The 23454-nt window shown below is 43.7% G+C and overlaps 1 protein-coding gene across 1 annotated transcript in view; it reads left to right on the forward strand.

The window, feature by feature from the left end:
* The window catches only part of ZC3H18 (zinc finger CCCH-type containing 18), a 529005-nt gene that overhangs the window by 17831 nt on the left and 487720 nt on the right, over positions 1-23454 (forward strand). The window contains exon 2 of the mRNA XM_078670778.1: positions 19927-20564. Coding sequence (XP_078526904.1) covers positions 19947-20564 — 618 coding nt within the window. The 5' untranslated portion in view covers positions 19927-19946. The remainder of the gene's footprint in view (positions 1-19926; positions 20565-23454) is intronic.

The raw sequence follows: 23454 nt of genomic DNA on the forward strand, positions 1-23454 counted from the left end.
CTTTTTTGTTCCGAAGGTTCCTTCACAGTTCCATTGTTCTCAGGAGTCGGTCTTACCTGCCTTGCGCAGGGATAGTTTATCGGAGAATGATTTTCAGAGGTCCTTGTTGGATGTCAGTTATACCTTATGGGTCCATCTGAATCGGACTTGTCCTTTCCAGAAGTCTCACTCCCCGTTTGATCTTTTGGTGTATTCTCTCGGGGTGGGAAGGCTTTTTCTTTGTCCATTGGTCCTTAGTTGTGGCAGGTCAATGAGTTGGCTTACTCCCTTTTGGCTTCCCCATCTCTTGTTGGGGTGACAGGTCGTTCTACTCATGGGGTGGTGGCCCTTAGGCTGAGGTGAGGGGGATTTCCCTGTCTGAGATCTGTAGCGTGGCTACTTGGGCATCCTTTAACAGGTTCGTGCGGCATTATCAGATCCAGAATTTGATGGGTGGTAATACTAATTTTAGTTTGGGGATGTTGCAGGCTGTGAGCTCCTGACTTCATGCTTCTGTATTTCTAAAAAAAAAAAAAGATCACTGGCAGTTGTTGTACCTCTGTGTCCTGGTAATTTGTTGTGAATGAATGCCAGTGTAAAGCTTGGGTATTCTCACTTGTAATGAATGGGAGAAGAGGGAGCTGGGGGTAATGCCCTATTACTGACTGGTAATCTTCATTACTCCTGGTCCCGTTGTCCCGTTGTCCTCGTCCTGCTCTAACTTTCTATGAAGTAGAGACAATTTAGCCAACAACTACACAAACAATTGCGCACTAATAAAATAGTCCCATTGATGACCTTGTAGTGTATTCAAACCTTCAGCTCTCTGAAAGCCACTCACTGAGTAATGCCCCTATCACTAATATTGTTACAATCTGTTCTTGGAGTTAGCCGTTGGCTCCCACAGTTATTAATCAGCATGCCTCACAATTAGTAAGATGTTGGGGACGTTAAGAGAATAAACAACCCATCATGCGGTAGAAAATCCTTACAGACTACATACGTTGGGTTATGACATTTCCCTCATCCATTAAAGGCCTAAAGCATAAAAAGCTAAAAAATAAATGGGCAAGAGAATGTCTTCTCACAAGGAGAACAGAAAAAGAATTAAGTTGTAGTTCTTATCCAATGGATTAGTTTCAATACTTAAAACCTGGAAGTCATCTACACTGCTACCAAACAAGGCAAGTGGGTGAACGCCTATGCCATCATCAGATGCTATTCTTGGCGTTCATAAAGCGCATGGCAATCCAACTGGCCTCCCAGTACTAAAGGTCATGTCCACTACATAGTTGGTAAAGTAGGTATATCACTCAGGTGAGTTTTGAGACGTTTCCTGATTTTGGTTTCTTCATTAGTCAGTCTTAAGAATGGTGGCAGGGCGTTCTAGAGTTTAGACGCCAGGTAAACAAAAGAACCCCCCCCCCCACACTTCTGGCTTTCTTAATTCTGGGTACTCAAAAATGTCTCTAGTGTGTGGAGCATAGTAATCTTTTGGGGATATAGGGTGTTGGCAACTTCTGAATTAGGCGAGAACTTTTTTTGTGCATTGTTCTACGGGCCAGACAAAGATCAAATGTAATTATTTTGCATACTGATAGCCAATGAACAGTTCCAATGGAGGAAGAGACCAAGTGATGCTTCGGCATCTTGAACAGGGTGCGCGCTGCAGCATTCTGGACTACTTGTAATTGCTTGCCCACATACTTGGAGCTTCCAATGTAAACTGAGGTACTGTAGTCCAAACAAGACAAGACCGCGGACCATGGTTCTTCGAGTGACACGGGGGAGCCAGCTCAAAATCTTCCTTAGTGTCCGGAGGAAGTCCTGAACAGGAGGCAGCAAGTTTTCTTACTTCGACCTCCATGGTAAGATGGCTGTCCGTCCAGAAGCCCAAAGTTTTATTTCCACTTTAAGAGGTGGTAGTTCTAAATAGTCCGGCCACGGTAGTTCCATCCATAGAGTGGAGTTGTTTACGACTACCAGGACCTCTGTTTTGTATCCCTTTAGTTTCAAATTGCTCCTGGGCAGCATGTCAGTGACCTCTCTTAGACATGCATTAAGTTGGGTCTAAAGTGCTCCTGTACCTGATATTAGGGAGATGATAATTTGGGTATCATCAGCGTATGATACTGTTGAAAACCCATATTCTGTTCTAATATCTGCCAAAGGCAGCACATAGAAATTAAATAAAGCAGGGCTTAAGGAGGACCCCTGAGGTACCCCATGTTCCAAGGATGCGGTATCTGAGCAGAAAGATTTCTCGCACACTTGAATGCTTATGTTCCTTAAGAATGAGGCTAACCATTTTAGAGCTGTGCCGTTAATTCCATCTTGTTCCAATCTATTAATAAAATATGTGTGGGATGCTGCATCAGATGCGGCACTGTGTCTAAGAAAATGACCGCAGCTGTGTAGTTTGGGGCTAAAATTATTTTAAGCTCGTCGGTTACGGATAACAAGGCTGTTTCCGTGCTATTTTCTGCCTAGAAGCCTGTTTGAGTAGGATGCAGAAATTCCTGATCCTATAGGAATGTAGAGCTGGATTTATTCAAGAATTTTTCTGCAACTTTACTGATGCATGGGAGAAGGGATATGGGTCTGTAATTTTACATAGTGAGGGATCTAGTGTCGTCTTTTTCAAGAGTGGCTTCAGCAAGGCATGTTTCCATGCTGGGGGTACCCTGGGGGTCTCTAGTGAATGATTGAGTATGTTGGCCAGAGCAGATGAAATTTACGCCTTTGAGAAGGATGTTAAAGGGTGCAGCGTCCAGTGGAGTTCCTGATTTGATTGAGGTCAGAATGCGTATGATGTGTTCTGTTTTGATTTTGGTAAAGGTTGAAAGATACTCCTTCTCTATCTTTTGATTTGGAGTGTACAACCTTCTTACTGTCTATGCTCCCATCCCCGGATGCTTCCACTTTACGAAGGAGATACAAGTCATTAGATATACCCCCATCAACAAAACCGACCCTTAGGTGTGACTTCAGTATTTAACGTAATGCCATTATGGATAGAAAATCATCTACAAGATACCCCCCAACAAATTTCAAGAGGCGTTGAAGAAACTATTAGAGTAAGAAAACATAGCAGATGTTTGGCACGTAGCCTACCCAGACAAAAAAGAATTTACATTAGACTCCAACCAACATCCTCTCCAAAGCAAAATCAGATGATTATAACACTTGATAACCAATCGCATTGGATAAGGACTCCAATAGAGTTGAGTGGCCCTTACTTTTTAATACACTCTAATGGCATAGACCCCACAAAATTATTAAACTACATTTAACTTTTATATGCCAGCCCACAAGCATCAGTGGTGTAGCGATGGCTTACTATCTGGTAGTTTCAACCTTACAAGAGGTACCAGAGACCAAGGTGCCCCATCCTCCCCTCTTTCTTCATCTTAGCACATGAGCAGTGGAAAGTGAGCACAATAATAACCAATCAATGAAAGAGATTAAAGGTCCAACTAATTTAAACTCTCAGGGTATGCTGACATCTAATCTTGCTCATTAACAATTCTATTCTCAAACTCATGTATGAACTAGAGTTACATGTCTCCCTCTCAGGCTGCAAACAAAATCCGTACCAAACTGAAATTCTCCACCTCTCAAAGCTATGCTTAAACACCTGTTACTCCATTTGTTAGATTGCAATTTGAAATGGTGCCCTTGCCAGATAATCTAACTGGGAACTTTATTCTCTAAACAAATAGATGCTTGAACCAGTTTAAACCAAATGAAAACAATAAAAGAGATTTTCTTTTAAGTCCACCTGGTCTTTTCTGAAACTGAGGGGCTGGCTTGAACGCAAATAAACGCTGATTCCCATTACGCTCATTCTGTACACTCTTCCCATGTTTTCCATAAGCTTTCCACACTCACTTTTTCCATTGATGCCAACAGAGTGCTCAGATATTTTCTCTTTAAATGTAGGCAGATGAAAATCTCACTAAATAAACTCTCACTAAATAAACTGCATCTGCCTAAGCACCTCTAAGCTATCAATTTCCCAATTTTAGTACTTATCAAGATGGAATAAGATAACCTCCGGCCCAACTTTGGTAATTGATTTCCCCCCTTCACCCAACCGTTTCTCCTTCAGCTCACCATGCACCTTGGAGGTATCAATACAATAAGACTAGCTCCGGCTCAGCATTGGGTGCCATTGCCCATGCCCATCCCCCAACAACCAACAACTGTTGCTTGGGTTAAGTTTAAATCTTCGCTCACAAACCCAATACAACTCCCTATTTATTCCCTCCATCATCAGCAGGAAAGCCAAATTTTCTATTCCGGTCCCCCTATCCACAAAAACCCCAAAATGTTACATAGTAAACACCATGTTCTCTTCAAATTCGAATAACTAAACAACTCTTTGTGGCAGTTATAACTTATGAAATATCAGTCCTCAGCTGTTTTGGGGGCGGACGGACAGTACACTGTCAGCTATTCAAACCAAACTCTTCCAATTCCTTTCCGCACCATTCAACTAGGTTGTAACTTGGAAAATATAGATGAGAAAATGTACCAAAAGATCATGCGACACAAAGCTGTAACCTGTGTGTGGTTTAAAGACAAGTTTGCTTGCAAATATTTACCATACAGAATATTGTCTGCTGCCCTAGCCTCGTAACCGTTGATTGAATCTACAAGATTGTTCTTCTTTTCCATATAGTGGTAGGAGATATTTTGATATATTCAGTTCTTCTATGCCTCTTGTTGGTTTTTCCGATTGGACCATTATTTGTCTGTATCATAAGTTACCCAGGTCCTTTGGGTTGCACCATTGGTCTGTGTGCAAATATTTACCAACAATCCATTCTCCAGCTATGCCTCCATCATGACCTCTTACCATCTACAAAGACGACAGAGGCACTCCTTTTGTTGGCCTCTCGGCTTCAAATCTGCTTGAACCAGAGCTGACCTCTCCTAACACGTCACTGACCGTGTCCTTGAACAAGTTTGGGAGAAAGTCAGTTACTGTTTTAAGCTCACATCTATCATGCACATGATTTTCTTCCTCCTACATAGATAAGATCTTTCTATTCAGCGATTTTTATTTATTTTAAATTATGGGTGCTGTACTGAAACGAATGCTAACATCAAGTACATACAGTTTTCCTATCCTAAGCTGGAAACCTTCTTGAACAGAATCCCCAAGGACATAATATCCACGTTCTTGCCAAACAGGGATCTTTTACTAAGGGTCCTCCTAGTTATGTCTTTAATCTCTAGCAAGCCCTTAGATAAGAACAAGTTAAAGTTGTTTGACTTGTTGACAGCAGTTGCACTCCAACAAATCACCAATCAGTCAATCAATCAAAGCATTTATATAGCGCACTACTCACCCGGAGGGTCTGAAGGCGCTAGGGGGAGGGTCCGCTACTGCTCGAACAGCCAGGTCTTGAGCTGCTTCCTGAAGGCGAGGTGGTCCTGGGTCAGGCGGAGGTGAGTCGGGAGGGAGTTCCAGGTCTTGGCGGCGAGGTAGGAGAAGGACCTTCCCCCTGTGGTGGCTCTTCGGATGCGGGAGACGGTGGCGAGGGCGTGGCCGGTCGATCGAAGCTGGCGTTTGGGAGCGTAGAAGTTGAGGCGGTTGTTGAGGTATCCTGGGCCTTCGTTGTGTAGGGCTTTGTGTGCGTGGGTGAGGAGGCGGAAGGTGATTCTCTTGTTAACCGGGAGCCAGTGCAGGTCTTTCAGGTGTTTGGAGATGTGGTTACGGCGGGGGATGTCCAGGATGAGTCGTGCTGAGGCGTTCTGGATCCGCCGGAGTCTCTTCTGGAGTTTGGCGGTGGTTCCGGCGTAGAGGGAGTTGCCGTAGTCCAGACGGCTGGTGACGAGGGCCTGGGTGACCGTCTTCCTTGTCTCGGTGGGGATCCACCGGAAGATCTTACGTAGCATGCGCAGGATGTTGAAGCACGATGAGGAGACGGCGTTGACTTGTCTGGTCATGGAGAGGGAGGAGTCCAGGATGAAGCCCAGGTTGCGTGCGTGGTCTGTTGGTTTGGGTGCGCTGCCTAGGGCGGAGGGCCACCAAGAGTCATCCCAGGCGGAGGGTGAAGATCCCAGGATGAGGACTTCCGTCTTGTCCGAGTTCAGTTTCATGCGGCTGTTCTTCATCCATTCGGCTACTTCTTTCATCCCTTCGTGAAGGTTGGCTCTGGCGGTGGCGGGGTCGTTGGTGAGGGAGAGGATCAGCTGGGTGTCGTCGGCGTAGGAGATGATGTTGAGGTTGTGCTGGTGTGCGATGGCTGCAAGGGGGCTCATGTAGACGTTGAAGAGGGTTGGGCTGAGCGAGGAACCTTGAGGGACGCCGCAGATGACTTCGGTGGCTTCTGATCTGAACGGGGGGAGGCGGACTCTCTGTGTCCTTCCGGCGAGGAAGGAGATGATCCACTCCAATGCCTTCTCCTGGATTCCGATGTTGCTGAGGCGCTGCACTAGGGTGCGGTGGCAGACAGTGTCGAAGGCCGCGGAGAGGTCTAGGAGGATGAGTGCCGCTGTTTCTCCGTTGTCGAGCATGGCTCGGATGTCATCGGTCGCTGCGATCAGGGCGGTCTCGGTGCTGTGGTTGACCCGGAAGCCAGACTGCGAGGGGTCGAGGGATCCGTTCGTCTCGAGGAAGGCGGCCAGCTGCTTGTTGACGGTCTTCTCAATGACTTTTGCAGGAAACGGGAGCAGCGAGATAGGGCGGTAATTCTTGAGGTCGGTGGGGTCGGCTGATGGCTTCTTTAGTAGAGCGCTGAGTTCGGCGTGCTTCCAGCTCTCCGAGAAGGTGGCGGTGTCGAAGGAGGTGTTGATGATGTCCCGCAGGTGGGGTGCGATGACAGCGTCGGCCTTGTTGACTACGTGGTGAGGGCAGGGGTCGGTCGGAGATCCGGAGTGGATGGAGTTCATCGTGCGGACGGTCTCTTGGGTGCTGATAGGGGTCCAGGCGTGGAGGGTGGTGGAGGGTGGTGGTGGAGGGTGGTGGTGGGGGGCGGTGGTGGGGGGCGGTGGTGGGGGGCGGTGGTTCGGTCGTGGCGTGCGTCGGTTGAGTGCAGAAGCTGTTGTGTATGTCCGCGATCTTGTTGTGGAAGTAGGAGGCGAGGGAGTTGCAGAGGTCTTGCGAAGGGGTGATGTCGTTGTTACCGGCGTTGGGGTTGGAGAGCTCTTTAACGATGTTGAAGAGTTCCTTGCTATTGTGTGCGTTGTTGTCCAGTCGTTCCTTGAATGCAGTTTTCTTAGTGGCGTGGATCAGTTGGTGGTGTTTTCGGGTGGCGAGCTTGAGGGCAGTCATGTTGTTCGGTGTTGGGTCTCTGCGCCAGGCTTTCTCGAGTGCTCGGCAGCTCTTCTTGGAGCTCTTGAGTTCGTCGGTGAACCATGGTGCTTTCTTCCTGCCGGGTCTGCTAGGCGGGGTCTTCAGAGAGGCGAGGTCGTCTGCGCAGTTGCTGATCCACTTCGTGAGGTTGGTGGTCGCCTGGCTTGGGTTAGTTGCGCTGGTGGGAGGGTTCATACTCTGGGAGGTCGCGAGCTGGTCGGCTGTGATCTTGTTCCAGCTTCTGCGTGCAACCTGTTGTTGGTGGTGGTGGATCGTGGTCCTTCTGAAGCTGAAGTGGACGCAGCTGTGGTCCGTCCAGTGGAGTCCGGTGGCGTGGCTGAAGGCGATGTCCTTGCTGGATGAGAAGACCGGGTCGAGTGTGTGTCCGGCGTAGTGGGTGGGGGTGGTCACCAGTTGCTTGAGTCCGAGGTTGGCAAGGTTGTCCAGCAGGGCGGTGGTGTTGCGGTCGTTGTTGTTCTCCAGGTGGAAGTTGAGGTCCCCGAGGAGGATGTAGGCAGCGGAGGGGAGGGCGTGCGGGCTGACGAAGTCGGCGATGTCCTCGCTGAATTGTGTGCGTGGTCCCGGGGGTCTGTAGATGAGGGTGCCTCTGAGGGTGGTCTTGGGGTTGATGTGGATCTGGAAGTGCAGGTGCTCGGCGGGTGCGAGGGTGTCGTCGGTGTTGGTCGTGATGCGGATGGTGTTCCTGTGGATGATGGTGATGCCTCCTCCAGTCTGGTTGATGCGGTCCCTCCGGATGATTTTGTAGCCGTCTGGGATGGCGATGGCGATGTCGGGCGCTGAGGAGGCGTTCATCCAGGTTTCCGTGAGGAAGGCGACGTCTGGGGCTGTGGTGTCGAGCAGGTTCCAGAGCTCGACGGCGTGTCTGTGGACGGAGCGGGTGTTGAGCAGGATGCACTTCAGGTGGCTGCAACTGTTGGTCGTCTTGGTCGGAGCAGGTGTAGTGCAGGTCCGGATGCAGGTGAACTTGCAGTAGTGGCAGCTGAAGGGTCCGGGGGTGCGTCTCGGGGTGGCTCGGGAGCAATCCGGGGTTCGGCCGGCGTTGAGTGCGTAGAGTTCGGTGGCGTGGTAGGTCCGGCGGGTGGGCTGGTGTATGTGGGGGCCAGGGATCCTGGCACTGGGCGCGGTCCAGGCGCGGACGGGCGAAGACGGGCTTACCTTTGGCGCACCTTCGGCGCTCATTCGCTGCTCCCACTGCGCGGTCGCTCTGGGGGCGTCATAAGAAGGAGCCGGGAGGGCGGGTCAGCTGGGTGGCGGGAGCGGGGCGGCCAATGGACAGGAGGGGGGCGGGGTCGACGGAGGTCTGTGGCGGGAAGGGGGACTGGGGCGGCTCGGCGGCTCGGAGCGGCACCCAAGGTAGGGGGAGGTGAGCATAGGGGGGGAGCAGGGGGTAGTGGAGGCAAGGCAGGCAGAGGCAAAAACGAAAAAGGCAACACAAAGGTAGGGCAGCACAGGAGGCAAAGGCTATTCACACGACAAAAGGCTGACACGGGGAGAATCACAGAGGCGTCACTGGAGTCAAAGGCTGACACTGGGAGAACACAGAGGCGGCACTGGAGTCAGCAACGAGGCAGCAGAGGGGGGGGGGGGGAAGTCCCACGAGGCGGCAGCGAGGCAGCAGCAGCGGGCAGGAGCAGCGGAGTGGGGGTGACCTCGCCTGAATCAGGCTCAGCGGTCACCTACTGGAAAGATTGGGACCTCAGACCTTCATGCAGTGGTGGACTGTAATCTCACTGACTCTCAGAATGAAAACAAAGAAGCCGAAACAGACCCCGTGCTTGCGCATCTGGAACAACTATGGTCCCCTTCATGTGAACATTCATTCCAGCACCAAGCAGCTAATATGGAAAATTGAACTCCAAAATGAGTAATGTCGATGACTGTAATAGGCCACTCATGAATACTAATAATTTCTACATAATCAACATTGTTCGAAATGTGGTGTTTACTTATCTGAAATTCCTTCTGGTGGTCTGATTTTTACTACACTACATCAGTTTTAAAATTCAATATATAATAATTCCCACTAAAAAATAAACAAACTGAAAATCTGTTGAATGTTTTAACATTGGCATCTCACCACTATGGTGACATGTTGTACAGTACAAGGGACTTTCATCAGATTTTTCAAAGGTCAAGTTGCCCATTTATCTTTTTGACATTAAAGTGCATATACACACTCTTCGTCATCTACGTTGCTGCTCCTCTCACGAGTTAGACTGCTTGTAGATAAAACATTTTTTTTTAAAAAACTTTAAAAGTTTGCGGTTGAATAGTCTTTCATCCTTCCAAAAATGGTTCTAGAAAAGATCTGTAACACACAAGGCTTGTAAAAACGAACAAATTAGATCATTTTGGTAAGTCGGGCAGAAAGACATATTGAAAAATGCCCTTCCAGCAAAATATCTTGGGAGGCCATTTTCTTTTTAATTGTGCTCATTCTTTGAAAATATTTTGACATCACTGTACAGTAAGGATTTTCTGTTCTGTCTTTCTTTGAACATTCCTGCACTCTGAAAAGCATACTTGCATTTGGACCGGGCAGCTATATAGAGCATTTCAGATAACATTCTTGCAGATCTGCATGAAGCATACCTTTGCCTTGTTTGATACAATGTAAGCATAAAAAGGGTGTTCATTTGTCTATAATTGGTTTCCAAGGAGTCTGCGACACAGGGTTAGGTTTCATAAAGGTGTCCCTAGAGTTTGTGAGGCACTCTGCATCCTTGTTTTCTAGCACTGCTAATTTCCCACAGGAGATTAGATTCTTTTGCTCTCAATACCCAAGCTGTTCTGTAAGGTTTTTACAATCATTGATGTAATTCCAGTTTCCTGACAACTACTTCAGTTTTGGCATGGACCTACTCTTCTTATTTCCATCTGTCTTTGTCACCTGTGGTTATGGTAGGATTATCTGTAGTTTTGGATTGCATTATAATTAGATTTGTGACTCACATTTGTTATTCAGAGCTGAGTTTAGAGAACACTGCCACATCTGATGTAGCACCATATATGGACCACACTTGTCTGAAACAAAAGTCTGATAACAAGGCCAAGGGTTATTGTTCCTCACTTCCATCTCTCTTGCTTTGCATTAGTGTACACCTTTGTGTCTTGGTGTTTCCGTTGAGGGAACATACTCTACATAGATGTTTGGAAGACTATGTTGAAACTTGAGCTTGTTGTTGTGCTTGTTCGTGTGTGAAAGCTTGCTGCCTCATTCAGGCACATTACTCTTCTGTGTGACAGGTTGTGGCTCCCCACACATTTATAGATATCAGACTTAACTGAACTAATCGACTGCAAAGAACTGCAGGGGTTTGACTTTTGTTTCTTCCAAAACAAAATTCTCCTTCATTGTCACGCCGATGCTCTTCTTGTGTCGATATGATTGGCCCTGCTCATCCAGAGAACTGAATCTCCAGGCACGATTTCGAAGCACACGTATTTTTTTTTTATATTTCTTTTTATTAAAATTTTAAAACATAAACAATAAAGAAACAAGGCAATACAATCATTACAAACGGTGAAGCGTCCTGCGAGGAAGGAAAGCATACAACTTTGATACAATCAACAATACAGGATGGGGGAAAGCAAGGGGAATTGCAAGTCAGAAGGCATTTTAGCTGAAACAGTAGTAGGAATGTCGGGTCAGGGGGAAGGTGGAGTGGTCTCGACTTGTGTGAAGGGAGGTGTACATATTTCACCTCGATAGGAGTTCCACTGGCCCCAGACTTTCACCCATTTTCGGGGCTTGCCACGTATGTTGTCTTCTCTCTAAACATACACCAGTCCATGTTTTCCTTCCATGCCAGAACAGTGGGCGGCCTCTGAGATCCCCACAATTGCGCAATATCTCTCTTGGCAATCATATTCCCGAGGGTCACCCACTGAGTCTGAGCCCCATCATAGTCAGTCGGCTCCCAAACATTCAACAAACATCTCTTAGCTTCAGGCAACAACGCAACACCCATGACCTCTCCCATAACCGCATGTACTCGGTTCCAATAACGCACAACCGCCGGGCACTCTCAGAGTATATGGAGAAAAGTGCCTAGTATGCCGCATCCACGCCTACACATCCCGTCCGAGGAATATCCCATACTAATAAGGCGAGGACCAGTCACATAGATCCGGTGGAGGATTTTAAGCTGCACAAACCGGAGACGAGCCGGAATTGCAACCTCCTTCGGCGAAGATACCGCCGACTGCCAGTCTTCATCGTCCAACTCCAGACCATCGCCGGTCCAGGCCTCTCTGAGACGGTCTAAGAGGTCAACCCGATTATTTATCAACTTTTTATAGATCAGCGAGATTGTACTGTCGGGGACGTGCCCGTCCAGTACCCGGTCTTCAAGTGGGGATGGCTCCGGGATAGTGGTACCCGACGGAAAAACCGAGGTCAGCGCCTGGCGAATCTGCGGATAACGGAAAAACTCCCTATCACTCAACTCGTATTCCACCTTCAACTCCTCAAAAGTCTTGACCCTGTCCTTGACCCAGACATCATTCACTCTGCATATACCAATCGCGTCCGACCTATCAAAGCCTTTTGTATTCCACAGGGAGCCAAGCCTCTCGGATGCGTAAAGTGGAGTCGCTCGAGTCAATCTATCCTTCCATCCCATTGCAGCATTTGCACGATACCATGCTTGCACCGCTATCTTAGTTGGACCTGTGAGCATCTTCCCGGCAGATTTTGTATAGAGCGCCCTGTTGTAATCCCCGCCAGGCAACAGCCTCTTGTCCATTTCAAACGCGGGGTTAGACGCAGGACCATACGTGCCATGATTGATTGCCCCCAGCTGGGAGGCCCAATAATAGCGCCTAACATCTGGGAGTGCGATTCCACCATCGTACCAGGGGAGTGTCAGCTTGGCAAGGGCAATGCGGGATCGCCCGCCCCATATCACCCCAAAAATGAAAGTGTGTCCTCATGTAATGTAACTGGTGCTATGTAAAGCGCTCTGATAACTGATTCGGTTCGGTTGTAGTTCACGCTATATAAAACTCTGCAAAAAAAAAAAATATATCAGTTGTCTCTGTAGACTTTCCACCTCTCGAAAGTAGCTCGCTGGGATAACGCCAAATGTATTTTGTAACGCATATAAGAACCGGGGCAGTGACATCATCTTAAATAATGCTGCTCGTCCGAGGGGGGACAACAGAAGTTTGCACCATGCCATAACATCAGTCCTTAGGCGTTGAAGCGGGGGGAGCAAGTTACGTTCATAGCGGACCACAGGATCTAGGGCAATAAAGACCCCCAAGTATTTAAATCCTGCCTGCACCACCTGTATGGGACAACCACGCGGCAAGGGAGGAGATTCACCCGAAAAGACATATACACAAGACTTAGACCAGTTAGTTACGAGGCCAGAATTCTTCCCGAAAGAATTTAAAACATCAAATAACACTATCAGCGACTTCCGAGGTGACGTGGAAGCACACGTATTTTTAGCTCTGATTTTTTTTTTACACGGCAGTGGTGCATTTTGTGAAAAGAAAGCCAAATGTTATAAAATTGCCCTTCCTCTGAATGATGTTGAAGTATAACCTTAACCATTCACCATAAAATTAAAATACTGTTACTGCAATCATAATGAGTAGTTGTTGTTGGTGATGCAGTGTGTCATAAAGAGGCGTCTTTTTTTTGTTTGTCTTTTCTCTGTTATATTAAAATGTCTACACTAGCTATTATACACAATTTCTTTACAGATGATAATTAATAGCAGACCAAAAAAACTTTATAGCCACATGCAGGTGTCTGGTACTTATCTGGTGGTGTAGTTGTTTTTTTTTTTTTCTCCAGGTACGAGCTATTCACCCGCTTGTGTTTCTATATGGACTACCTAGAAATGTCATGCAAGAAGAGTGTGGTGGCAGGTGAACTGATCAATGCCACGGTGCTTGATTAACAGTACTTCTCAAAACAATGGAGGACACATTGACTGGGCAGCACCACATCTTTCAGCACTATGGGTATGACCAGCCAGAAAGGAAGCCAGGGATTACAGCAGTCACTCATTTGGGATGCATCGTAACTCCATATTATTTCTCACCTTAATGGCTGTGGAATGATCAAGTCATTATTTAACCTTTCAAGGGAATTCTTTGTGACTTTCTTGTTCCAGGAGTCCTAGAGAATTGTTTCACTTTCTCTTGTCAGCTAAGGGCTTTTAAAAGAACTTTGTGGGAAAGCATAGGCATACTTCCTGGTAGCTATTGGAGTTTAGGTGCACCACCTCAAATGAAGCTGCTTAACACATCTTCTGCGTTTTACCACCTGTGACAGGATATTTCATGATTACCAGTTATGAGGTGTGTAACAAGACTACACCAACAAAGGATTTGTACCTTTCTCTAAAAACATCTTGTTTCTAGAAGAAACATTCAAATTGTAAATCAAACAATATAACATATCTTTGTAAGTACACTTTTGGAAAAAATACATAGGCATAATTCGTGAGAAAATAAGATTTTACATCATTGACTTTAAGAGTGGCATCTGGCTGTGGAAATAGACTACCAAATTGATGTCCCGCTTTCATTAGGTCAGCTATGGTGAAAATTAACTTGGTTGGTCCATAATCATGCATGTGATTTACTAGGTCTAGTCAAAGTATTGGCCATACTGATAAAACATGCGTAATTAATGAATTTCACATTACACAATTTTGTTTTTTTGTAATTTTTGCACATGGAGACCAGTTCCCATAGACATCTCAGCAAGAGACTTTTTTTTCGCTCGAACCAATCTCTTGCTGATATATTTGTATTGTTTTAATATACTCATGCGTATTGGGGGGAAAAAGTCATACAATTAACGGCAAACCACATTTTGCCTTCAAACTGTAATTTTGTAGACTTTTGCAAAATTTCCCAGGAAAAAAATAATGCAATTTCACTCACTCTTACTGATTTCATGCAGTCCAAATGCAAAAAGTCCGAAAGTAGTAGTGACAAATAGGGATGGATACACCATTTCCAGTGCGATATACATAGGTCAGTGATGGCCTTGACTGGCAAGTCTTAGCGATACATAATTACTGACAACTTGGTTCGCATGGTGGGGTTTAGTCAGTGTTTGAAATTCACATACAGCACCCTCTCTCTACCGTGACCACTACCTCTCTCTACATTTTTTTAATGTTCCTCATTTACTGAACGCTGATGCAAATTGCAACCAATATCTAAAGTCTCCATGGCACCCTAAGTTGTATTTAAGGGAGAATGGCATTATGAGTCAGAATGAATAAGTTCCTATTCCACACAATATATTGTCATTATTTGGCACTGAAAAGTTTTACACAAAGGCATTGACATTAGAAATGCAGCAGATATTTTGACCACTTAAGAGCAGATAGATTACCGTTTATTTAATGTGTCCTGAAGCTGGCCAGGTCGTGCTCTGTTTTGCTTTCCGACCACCATCAGTCGGCACCAGTACGCTGCAGAAGCCTTTCTGTTTGTACATGAACAGAACTAGGGTTGTAAGCATTCTCAGTGCGGGCCCCCCAGATCTGGAACAACCTCCCTCTCTCCATTCGCTCTGTTCCTATCTTTTCCCACTTTCGTAAAGCTCTCAAAACTTTTCTTTTTCTCCAGGCTTTTCCCGGCTAATCCCCTTCGGACTCTCGGCAGATACTGATGTGTTCCTTAGCGCCAGGAAGCCGCTTGGCCGCAGTGCGCTTTAGAAATTTCTTTTTCATTTCATTTCATTTCATTCCCACTATGTGCATTTAGGCACAATAATGGCATGCAAAAGATACAAGTTAATTACAGTTTTACAAGTGCAGTCTTTTTGATCCTTACAACTCTCATTCTATGCGATGAACATTTCTATGGCCTCCTAATCACTGAGCGATACACAGTGTTTGATAGATTTCTCACTGGTGCCTGAAAAGCCTCTTTATCTAGCAGCATCAATCATTATGCACGCAACACATTGCTTTATGAACTCTTAAAAAAATAAAATACAGATTTCCCTAACCAGACGTTTAATACAATACTGACCACAACGAAAATAGTTGGTGTCTTGTATTACGTCATCAGTGTTTGCATTATATCTTTGTGATATAGCATTTTTTTTGTTTTGATCTGTACAGGAAAGATTGCTCTTCCAAACCACGAAAAAGGTGCCCACATCCATGTATACACTTTCATGGTTCCCAAATTAGTACGGTTGCAGTAGTCCTGAGGAATGCTTATTACCCCACTATAGTCTATAACACATGCTCCATCAGCTTTTATTCTCTTGTGAGATGCATATTTGATTATTTAATATTTAGGACTTGCATCCTGCTACAATTTCACGAAGACATCCTACTGTACCCTCAATACAACGACCCAATATGCTGTTTAAACTGAACTAACCATTTCAAGAGTAATTCAGAGATGAATGAACACTCTTTGGTCTAATTAGATGTGTCTAATCTCTGGTCATATGGCCCTATGATGATTAACATGATAAAATGGTAATTTCCAAATAATCATACTGAAATTTCTGGAAGCATCTCATGTGATTGTCTGCTTCTTGTAAACCGCTGCTGCTTTATAGCTTCAGAGTACATTCATTTGTAGTGAGCGATATGCTATGGTACAGATAAGACTATATTTGGCTGCTTTATAAACCAAGTTAAATGAGGTGTGTATTGGTAATCATTATTATTGTTTTATCTTCAGGTGGAGGTTTTGTCTAGTGTGCTGCTAGATGAAGGGGTGGTCTATCGGGTTGAGCCCTGGCTGTCACTTTTGTGGGTTCGCTAAACTATCCTCACCTGTTTGGATTGGTGCCTCTGCAATGCTTACCGCTTTCGGATGTGGATTCCAGAGATTTGTTTTCATATGCACCATTGTCTCTAGCTGGTTACATCAGTCTCAACATATCCCCGTCACTTTGGGCACATAAGCTCCTCCTGCCAGTGGTACAAAAACCATACGGTGGCAGAAAACCTGTTGATGGGATTTTGGAGTGTGTTGTTACTATGTCAGTAGTGAAATCGCAAGTGCCGGAAAGCAGTGTGGTATTGGACTGTCAGGACTTCCTGAAGGTCTTTCACTTAGTGTATGGCCACTTGGCAGCCATGCATGTGAAGAATTGTTAACAAAATTCCAAGATTGTTATAGGAATAATCTTAACTAATTGCGTTTGCTGTTCAGGTTCAGCATTTGTATACAACAATTTACGGTTAACTATATTTTTTTTGTGTGTTCAAATGTGCTAGATCTCATGGTGAATGACCTAAATGGTGGTCTGCCTTGGCGTCACTTCATTGTTTATTGCAAGTTTTGCTACAGTAATAGATCATCCACTACAACAGCCTTAATGTTAGTTGGTGCCTTTCGTGAAATATCAGGGAATTTATACATTATCAGTTATCCTGGTCACACTACGTCCTACAATGCTGTGCTTTTTTAATACTTATTCCTTTTTTTATTGTCATTAGCTCAAGACCACCATGCATTGTGTATTTGAAGTTTGCTTTGTTTTTTTCTTATCAGTAAAATTATGGGATCAAGACCGCCATTCCTTGTGTGTTTGTCTTATCAGACAAATTATATTTTAGTTTGAGTGGTCTTTGGGCTAATTTTAGAATGCAAATCCAGGTCTGGTTTGTTTCTAATCCTTTTTTTTTCTGTGCGTGACATTCACATCTTTGCAAAAGCTCCATGAAGGAGCTGGAGGATGCCGCTGCCCGGTTATCCTGTTTGGGATTTTTGGGTGTTAAACATCAGGTAAGCAGTTAACAGATGGATGCCTGGACGTTCTGCATTTTTATAGCTTTCCTATATTAATTTGGAGGGAAGCGTCACTGAGGACTTATGAAAGTGCTGGTAACCCTTTTCAAGTCAACTATGTTTATCCTGCAACAATTGTTACCTGGTAATTGGCACTGTCACAGTGTTCCAGAAATGCCGGGTCACACCGTATTCTCCTGTTAACTCTTTGCTCCGTGAAAGATAACATAACACTTTCTGAGTTGCTTCATATGACTATGAAAGAAATATTAAATTATTATTGAAGTATATATTTACTTTAAAAATCACAGCTGGTGGGCTTTTGCCTAGCATTAATTTTCTATTCATTTTCTTCACCCATACATTGAGATTATATTGTATTTTAATGTAGACAAATCAACAGACGCTCCCTATAATTATTAATAAATATGCTTCTCCGGAAGAGTACAAAGGAAAATATTTGCAGTATTGTCTATATATGTCTGGCAGGTTACTGGTCTGTGCACTGTACAAAGGTCCACCTCTTGGCCGTATCGATAGTATGTGCATGCTGTTAGACAATGGAAGCAACACTCTTTTGTAAAGTCATGACATATATCCATCTTTGTTCAGTAGGTGTTTGTGAGCCTGGCTTTCATCCTTTCTTTAGCATAGACCGGTGCCAGATCTAATATACAGCTCTGGTATCTCTCCGATAACTCATGCATATGATACGCAGATAGTATTTTTTTTAGGGTTAATTTTAAGGCGTCGTATTATGTTTCTTCACCTTCATTTTGACCGGATGATGGCCGACACATTCGGGTTGAATACAAAAAATCTGGGAAGCATTTTTTATGGGCGAATACTTAACAAAATTATACCGCTCCTGCCTGTGGAATGTGTAAATCCATGTTTCTTGCAGGCATTTTATCCCACATTTATTATTGCATTTCATTATACTTTGGGCTCCCTGACATAGCATAGTTCAATGGATTCAAATTTTACAGATCGTGCTGCTCTGCGACTTTTTAGTTCCAGCCTACCTGACGGCATAAGCGAAAATAGCTATTGTCAGTAAACAGTGGCCTTGGAGCCCACCCATTGCTTACCATTAATTGGCTCTGTCCCTTTCATTTGCTTACATTTTATTTGTTACCTTGTGTAAAGTTTCCTTCTTCTTGTGTTTGTCCCGCCCCTGAGCGTAGCAATTTCAGTGCTTACATCTGGTACTAATTTTTCTTTTTGGTTACGCACTATTTGAAAGTGCATGTGGTTTTTCGTGCTGGCTCACTTTTGTTCTCGTCTCTCCCCCCCACACCCCCACAACCCCTCCCACCCCCCATCTTCTGCTTTCTGTTTTGCTCTCCCAGCACTTGTGAGCTTCCCAAGAGTTCAACTTTCAATTATTCTCCCTCACATGCTGCTTCCACCTACCACCTACCTGCTCTCTTTTTCTTAGCACTCCCATGCTGTATTTTTAATGAATTTTTTTCCGAAGCAGATGTCTAGGCACCAAATTGCTTCCGGCCTTTCTGCCTTAACAGTGCTTTTGCAGTGAAGGAATTTCAAATTGAAGGGTCAAAATTAAGTCTGTACACTTAGATTGGTTTGTGGGACAGTTCAAGTGCATCAAACAGAATATTGTTTGAACAGTAGGTTGCCTTAATTGAATTTAAAAAAAGCTCCAACCTACCCATTAAAAGTATGATTTTTGAATATTGTCTGTGAATTAAATAAAATATTTCATCACTTGTGTATTGTTTTGTGGCCCAAATACTCTAAATTACTTAGGCAGGGATTCCTGGCCTCCAGTAATGACCCAATGGAGGTCTCCGGATTCCAATATTTATTCATAGGGATTGCCTGTATTCCGATGTTGTTTAAATAGGGGCCCACAGAAGTCAAAAAGTTTAGAACCACTGGCCTAGACCTTAAAACACTGGGTAGTTATCTGGCATTGTTCAACGAGCTGAGATGTATTAAGATGAAATGGAACGCTTTGTCAGAGGTCAGTTAGAATAAGCATAAAAGCCTTTCTGTCATCACTTGCTTGCAAACTATCTACCAACTTGGTCTTCTGATATTTACCTGCCAGTAGGCAGTTTTAAGTCACATTGGTGAGGATTCAATTTACATTGAAAAGCCAGATGAGTATGTTGCTGTAGGTTAACTCATCAGAGATGGTAGAAACATTGATTTAAAAGAAAAAACATTTTTGGGGTATTGTGGCAAAATTGATGAGAACTTTTAATTTCTGGATACCTTCTTGGCATTGCCCGTAAGTGTGCTACCTTTTGTCAGAATGCCTTGAGTTGGACTATGTGTGTTAGTGGTCACAAACAATTGATTACCCAGAAATGACATGCATAAGACTAAACAAGCATGGGCGGGTTCAAACCGTCTTTCTTGTATTTAAAGGGAAGTGAGACAGATTGGCATGCTTCTCAATGTAATACTTTGCACTACAGCAGAAGAAAACAAAATAGAGTGATGTAACTTTATATTTCTGCTGCAGTTTTTTGGGACTGAAAGGCAGCAAACGTGTGTTGGGTGGCTCTGTTTGCAATGCTGTGCTTGTCGCAGGAAGAATGACGACTCTACTGAATGAATAATTGACTTATTAGTAAGATAGTATCAGGATACCACCCCCAGTTTAATAGTTATACCTTGACTCATTCGAGTGTTGCTCTTTCAAAACAGAATTTCTGTAAAATGGCTATGTAATAATGAATTTGGTGTTTTATTTTGTTTCTTGGAGTAGAAAGATCCTTTTCTTTGGTGCATTAACTTTTTTAAATTACTGTACTTCCATGTTATTGCTTCACAAGGACTTCTGTGTGAAATAATCCAGTATTTGCCTATGCATTGATTTAAACAAAATCTTTTTATGTTTGTTTTAGTCATAGACTTACACCTACAGATGGATACGCCCGAGAGCCCAAAACAAGATAACCAGAGTCCTTTAGTGGAGCAACAGCTTCTCTCAGATAGTAACAATCTAAATGGCGATGAAAGCTCTAAGAAGGACCCGGAGGGAGAGGACAAGAAAAGAAGCGGCCTGGAGGAGGAAGAGGAAGAGAAAGTTAAATTAAAAGACAAAGTGTCTCCTCAGCTTGGAAAGGACTGTCCTTCAGATGAAGAGGACCGTCTCAGTGAAACCAAGTCTCAGGACTCTGATAATGAACAGAGCAGGGACCCTAAGGGCTCTCCAAGCCATAAGGAAGGAGGGGCACTTAAAGAAAATGACCTAATGGATGAAACGTCCTCTGTGACACGGGAACTAGATGAGCATGAGCTGGACTATGATGAAGAGGTTCCTGATGAGCAAAGCACTGCTGCACCCGAAGATGAGATTGAAAAAGCTGAGGATGAGGATGATGAGGACGATGAGGAAGATGATAAGGAAAAAAGTGACAAGACACCTGGGGATAAAAAGGAACCCAGCAAAAAAAGTGAGGAAGACCAAGGACATCTTGAAGGACAAAATGAAAAAAAGAAAGAGGAAGATGAAGGGGAAATCGATGAAGGAGAGCTAGATGTAAGTATTAATCTGGTAGATTAAGGTAACAGGGTTCAGCATGCCAAAAACAACTGGTTTCTCTGAAGCAAGTAAGCATATTCAAATGAGGGATGTGTAATATGCATGTGTTTTTCTGAATGCTTACCCTATTGTTACAATATGATGGATGAACTGGCAACCTATTATTCTAGAGTTTCAGATCTATTACATATCTGTATTTGCCCATGTTTGCTACTATCACATTTCTTTTTAGGTATTTTAAATAAAAAGGCAGGCAATCAATCAGTCCATCAAAATCACTTTATTTCGGCCACCAGGGCCATAAAAGTGCAATCTATTTGCAGTAAATCTAAAATAAAAAAATATTAAAATTAATTGTAAGATAGATCATATAAAGAAATACATAGGTGATTACAGATATTTTTGGTTAGTTCACGATCTGTTCATTGATTGTCAATAAACCATAATATGTACACAGTTGGTTATCAGTTCAGATGGAACAGTGCCATTAAAACAGAGTATTAATAAAGCACCAAACAGTACATACCAAATACAGTACATATAAATAGAATCATGTGGAAGGACAGCGAAGGGCTTTGCTACGGAGCACCCACGAATTTAGCAATGGAAATAGACAATACTGGGCGTGAATCTGATGTTAAAATACAAAGGGCTTCCTGATGACTACGTGTACCTATTAACCTGCATATAGGTGCAATCCAAGTTTGTCGTGGGAATGAGTAAACTGGGCATGCATACAACACGTGGGTGAGGCTTTCTCTTGGGGAGTCACAGATAGGGCAATAATTGCCTCCATTTCCAGCCCATCCTAATGTAAACACCCTAAGGGGTGAAATGCCTATTCGGAAGTGAAAATCTAATTTCCTATAAAGTGGAACAAACACTAAATCCCAAAATGACTCGAGTCCCTCTGTAGACTTACTGTCCATGAAATCACTGGCCAAAAAGGCAATCATTGATTGGTTGATTAAAAACTATTTGATTTTTTTTTCTTCAACATTTGCGTAACATTTTGCAGCATGCAGGTAGGCGTTGTCTGAAGTACACCAGTAGTGCATTTCATAACGTGGGTCTTTCTCATGCGAGTGTGGCGCTACAGAATGTAAATGTCTATTTTCCAATATTAATGTGTTTTTTTTTTACATAACCAACTATAAAAGTAGAACTTGTTTTCAGTTATAAAACTTAACGTTTTTATTTTAAATCTAGAAACACAGCACATATCACACATCAGCCGAACATCCTTTACAGCATGATGCGAATGCCTTACAATTCCATTCAATTAATGATTTAAAACTAAAAATTGAGAAAGAAAAACCAATTCCAATCATATTTTTGCCTAGTCTCACTTCGAGGGCGTTCTGCTCCATATAAGCTTATAAGGTTTTGTATTCAAGAAGTTGATTTTAGTTGTTGATAGTGCCCATCAGTTTCTTAGACTCAATGGAAGAGAAAATAATTCCAATTGTGGTATGAAGAGCCTGGGGCTCCATGGCTCCTTTCCTAGATTCTCCTTATGACCCTCATAGTCACTAGAGTGCATCTCTTCACAAAAATTGCATCACTTAAATTTCACGATGGCAAAGTTGTGTATGGAATATTAAGTTTTAGTGAATGTAGGTCCATTGCAATAATGTATATAGTTATTGATATTTAACCTTCTCATAGGTCCCCGGTCTATGACATATGTGGAATGATAAGTCCTTGAGAAGAAGTGATTTACTAAGTGTTAACACATTGTGGTGAAGTGCGTTACGGTTGTATGGCAGAATAAATTGCTCCAGTCAGATGTTAACTTAATTTGTACATTACGTTTCACCATTAAATACATTGGTACACTATAACCAGTACACTGTAATCATCTATGCCTGAAAAATCTTACACTCTAAAGTGTAACAGACATTATTAACGTTTGGGCTGATTAAAAAATATATTCCCTAATTATTAATGGCTCCTCAGGGAGGGCAAAGTACTCACCTCAAACTGTACATTAAAATGTAGTTTTCTACACATATAGTGTGTCTTTGACTCCAAATAAAACACACACTCGGAGTTAAATTCAGTTGTGACGGTTTCATCCAGCTAGGGCAGTCAAATCTTTAACTGTTTATCTATATTATTCACCTAGTATACATTTTTAATCTGATTGGTATAAATGCTACGCAATAGGAGTATAGTCTGCTGCTGAAGACTAATCTGGATGTTAAAAGTCATGAAACAGGATTACATGTTGTGGACTAGAGTCTAAAAAGTGGTAGAGGGCATTTAACAAAGGACTAGCCCAAGGCAGAAATGTAGTCATTCCATTCAAGATGGCGCCCACTCATAATAGAATGTTCTAAATTAAAAAGTAGGCAATATCTTGTTATTGTGGATAGTGTTTATCATCTTATTGCAGCAGTCCTGTGCACACATATAGTCAAAGTTGAACAGTGTATGTAAGTATTCTATACATCAAGACAATATTCGCTGTAGTTTTTCTTGCTTCTTTTAATGTGTGTTGGCATAGAGAACAGTCAGCCGACACGTGTTTCGTCAGAGAAACAGTGCTCTCCGACTCTTCAGGGCCAAGTCGTGGTAGACGGTATGTATAATCCCTGCACCGGTGATAATTCCAACCCGGTCGGGTTCAAAAGAGAATAAGGTAATGGTCAAGAATAAAAGTTCAGGCAATCTCTCCTCAACAGGATAGTGGTGAAAGATGCAACCGGCATCCACGTTGGGAAGGTGTAGAGGAAAAGATCGTATCTACTTCAAAGATATATTGTAATTCCTATAAGCCAATACGGGGGCACGAGGAACTGATAATTCCATACAAAGAGGGCATTTAACAAAGGACAAGCCCAAGGCAGAAATGCCTTCATTCCATTCAAGATGGCGCCCACTG

This window comes from Lissotriton helveticus, chromosome 12, assembly GCF_964261635.1.
Source record: "Lissotriton helveticus chromosome 12, aLisHel1.1, whole genome shotgun sequence".
In the NCBI taxonomy this organism is placed as follows: domain Eukaryota; kingdom Metazoa; phylum Chordata; class Amphibia; order Caudata; family Salamandridae; genus Lissotriton; species Lissotriton helveticus.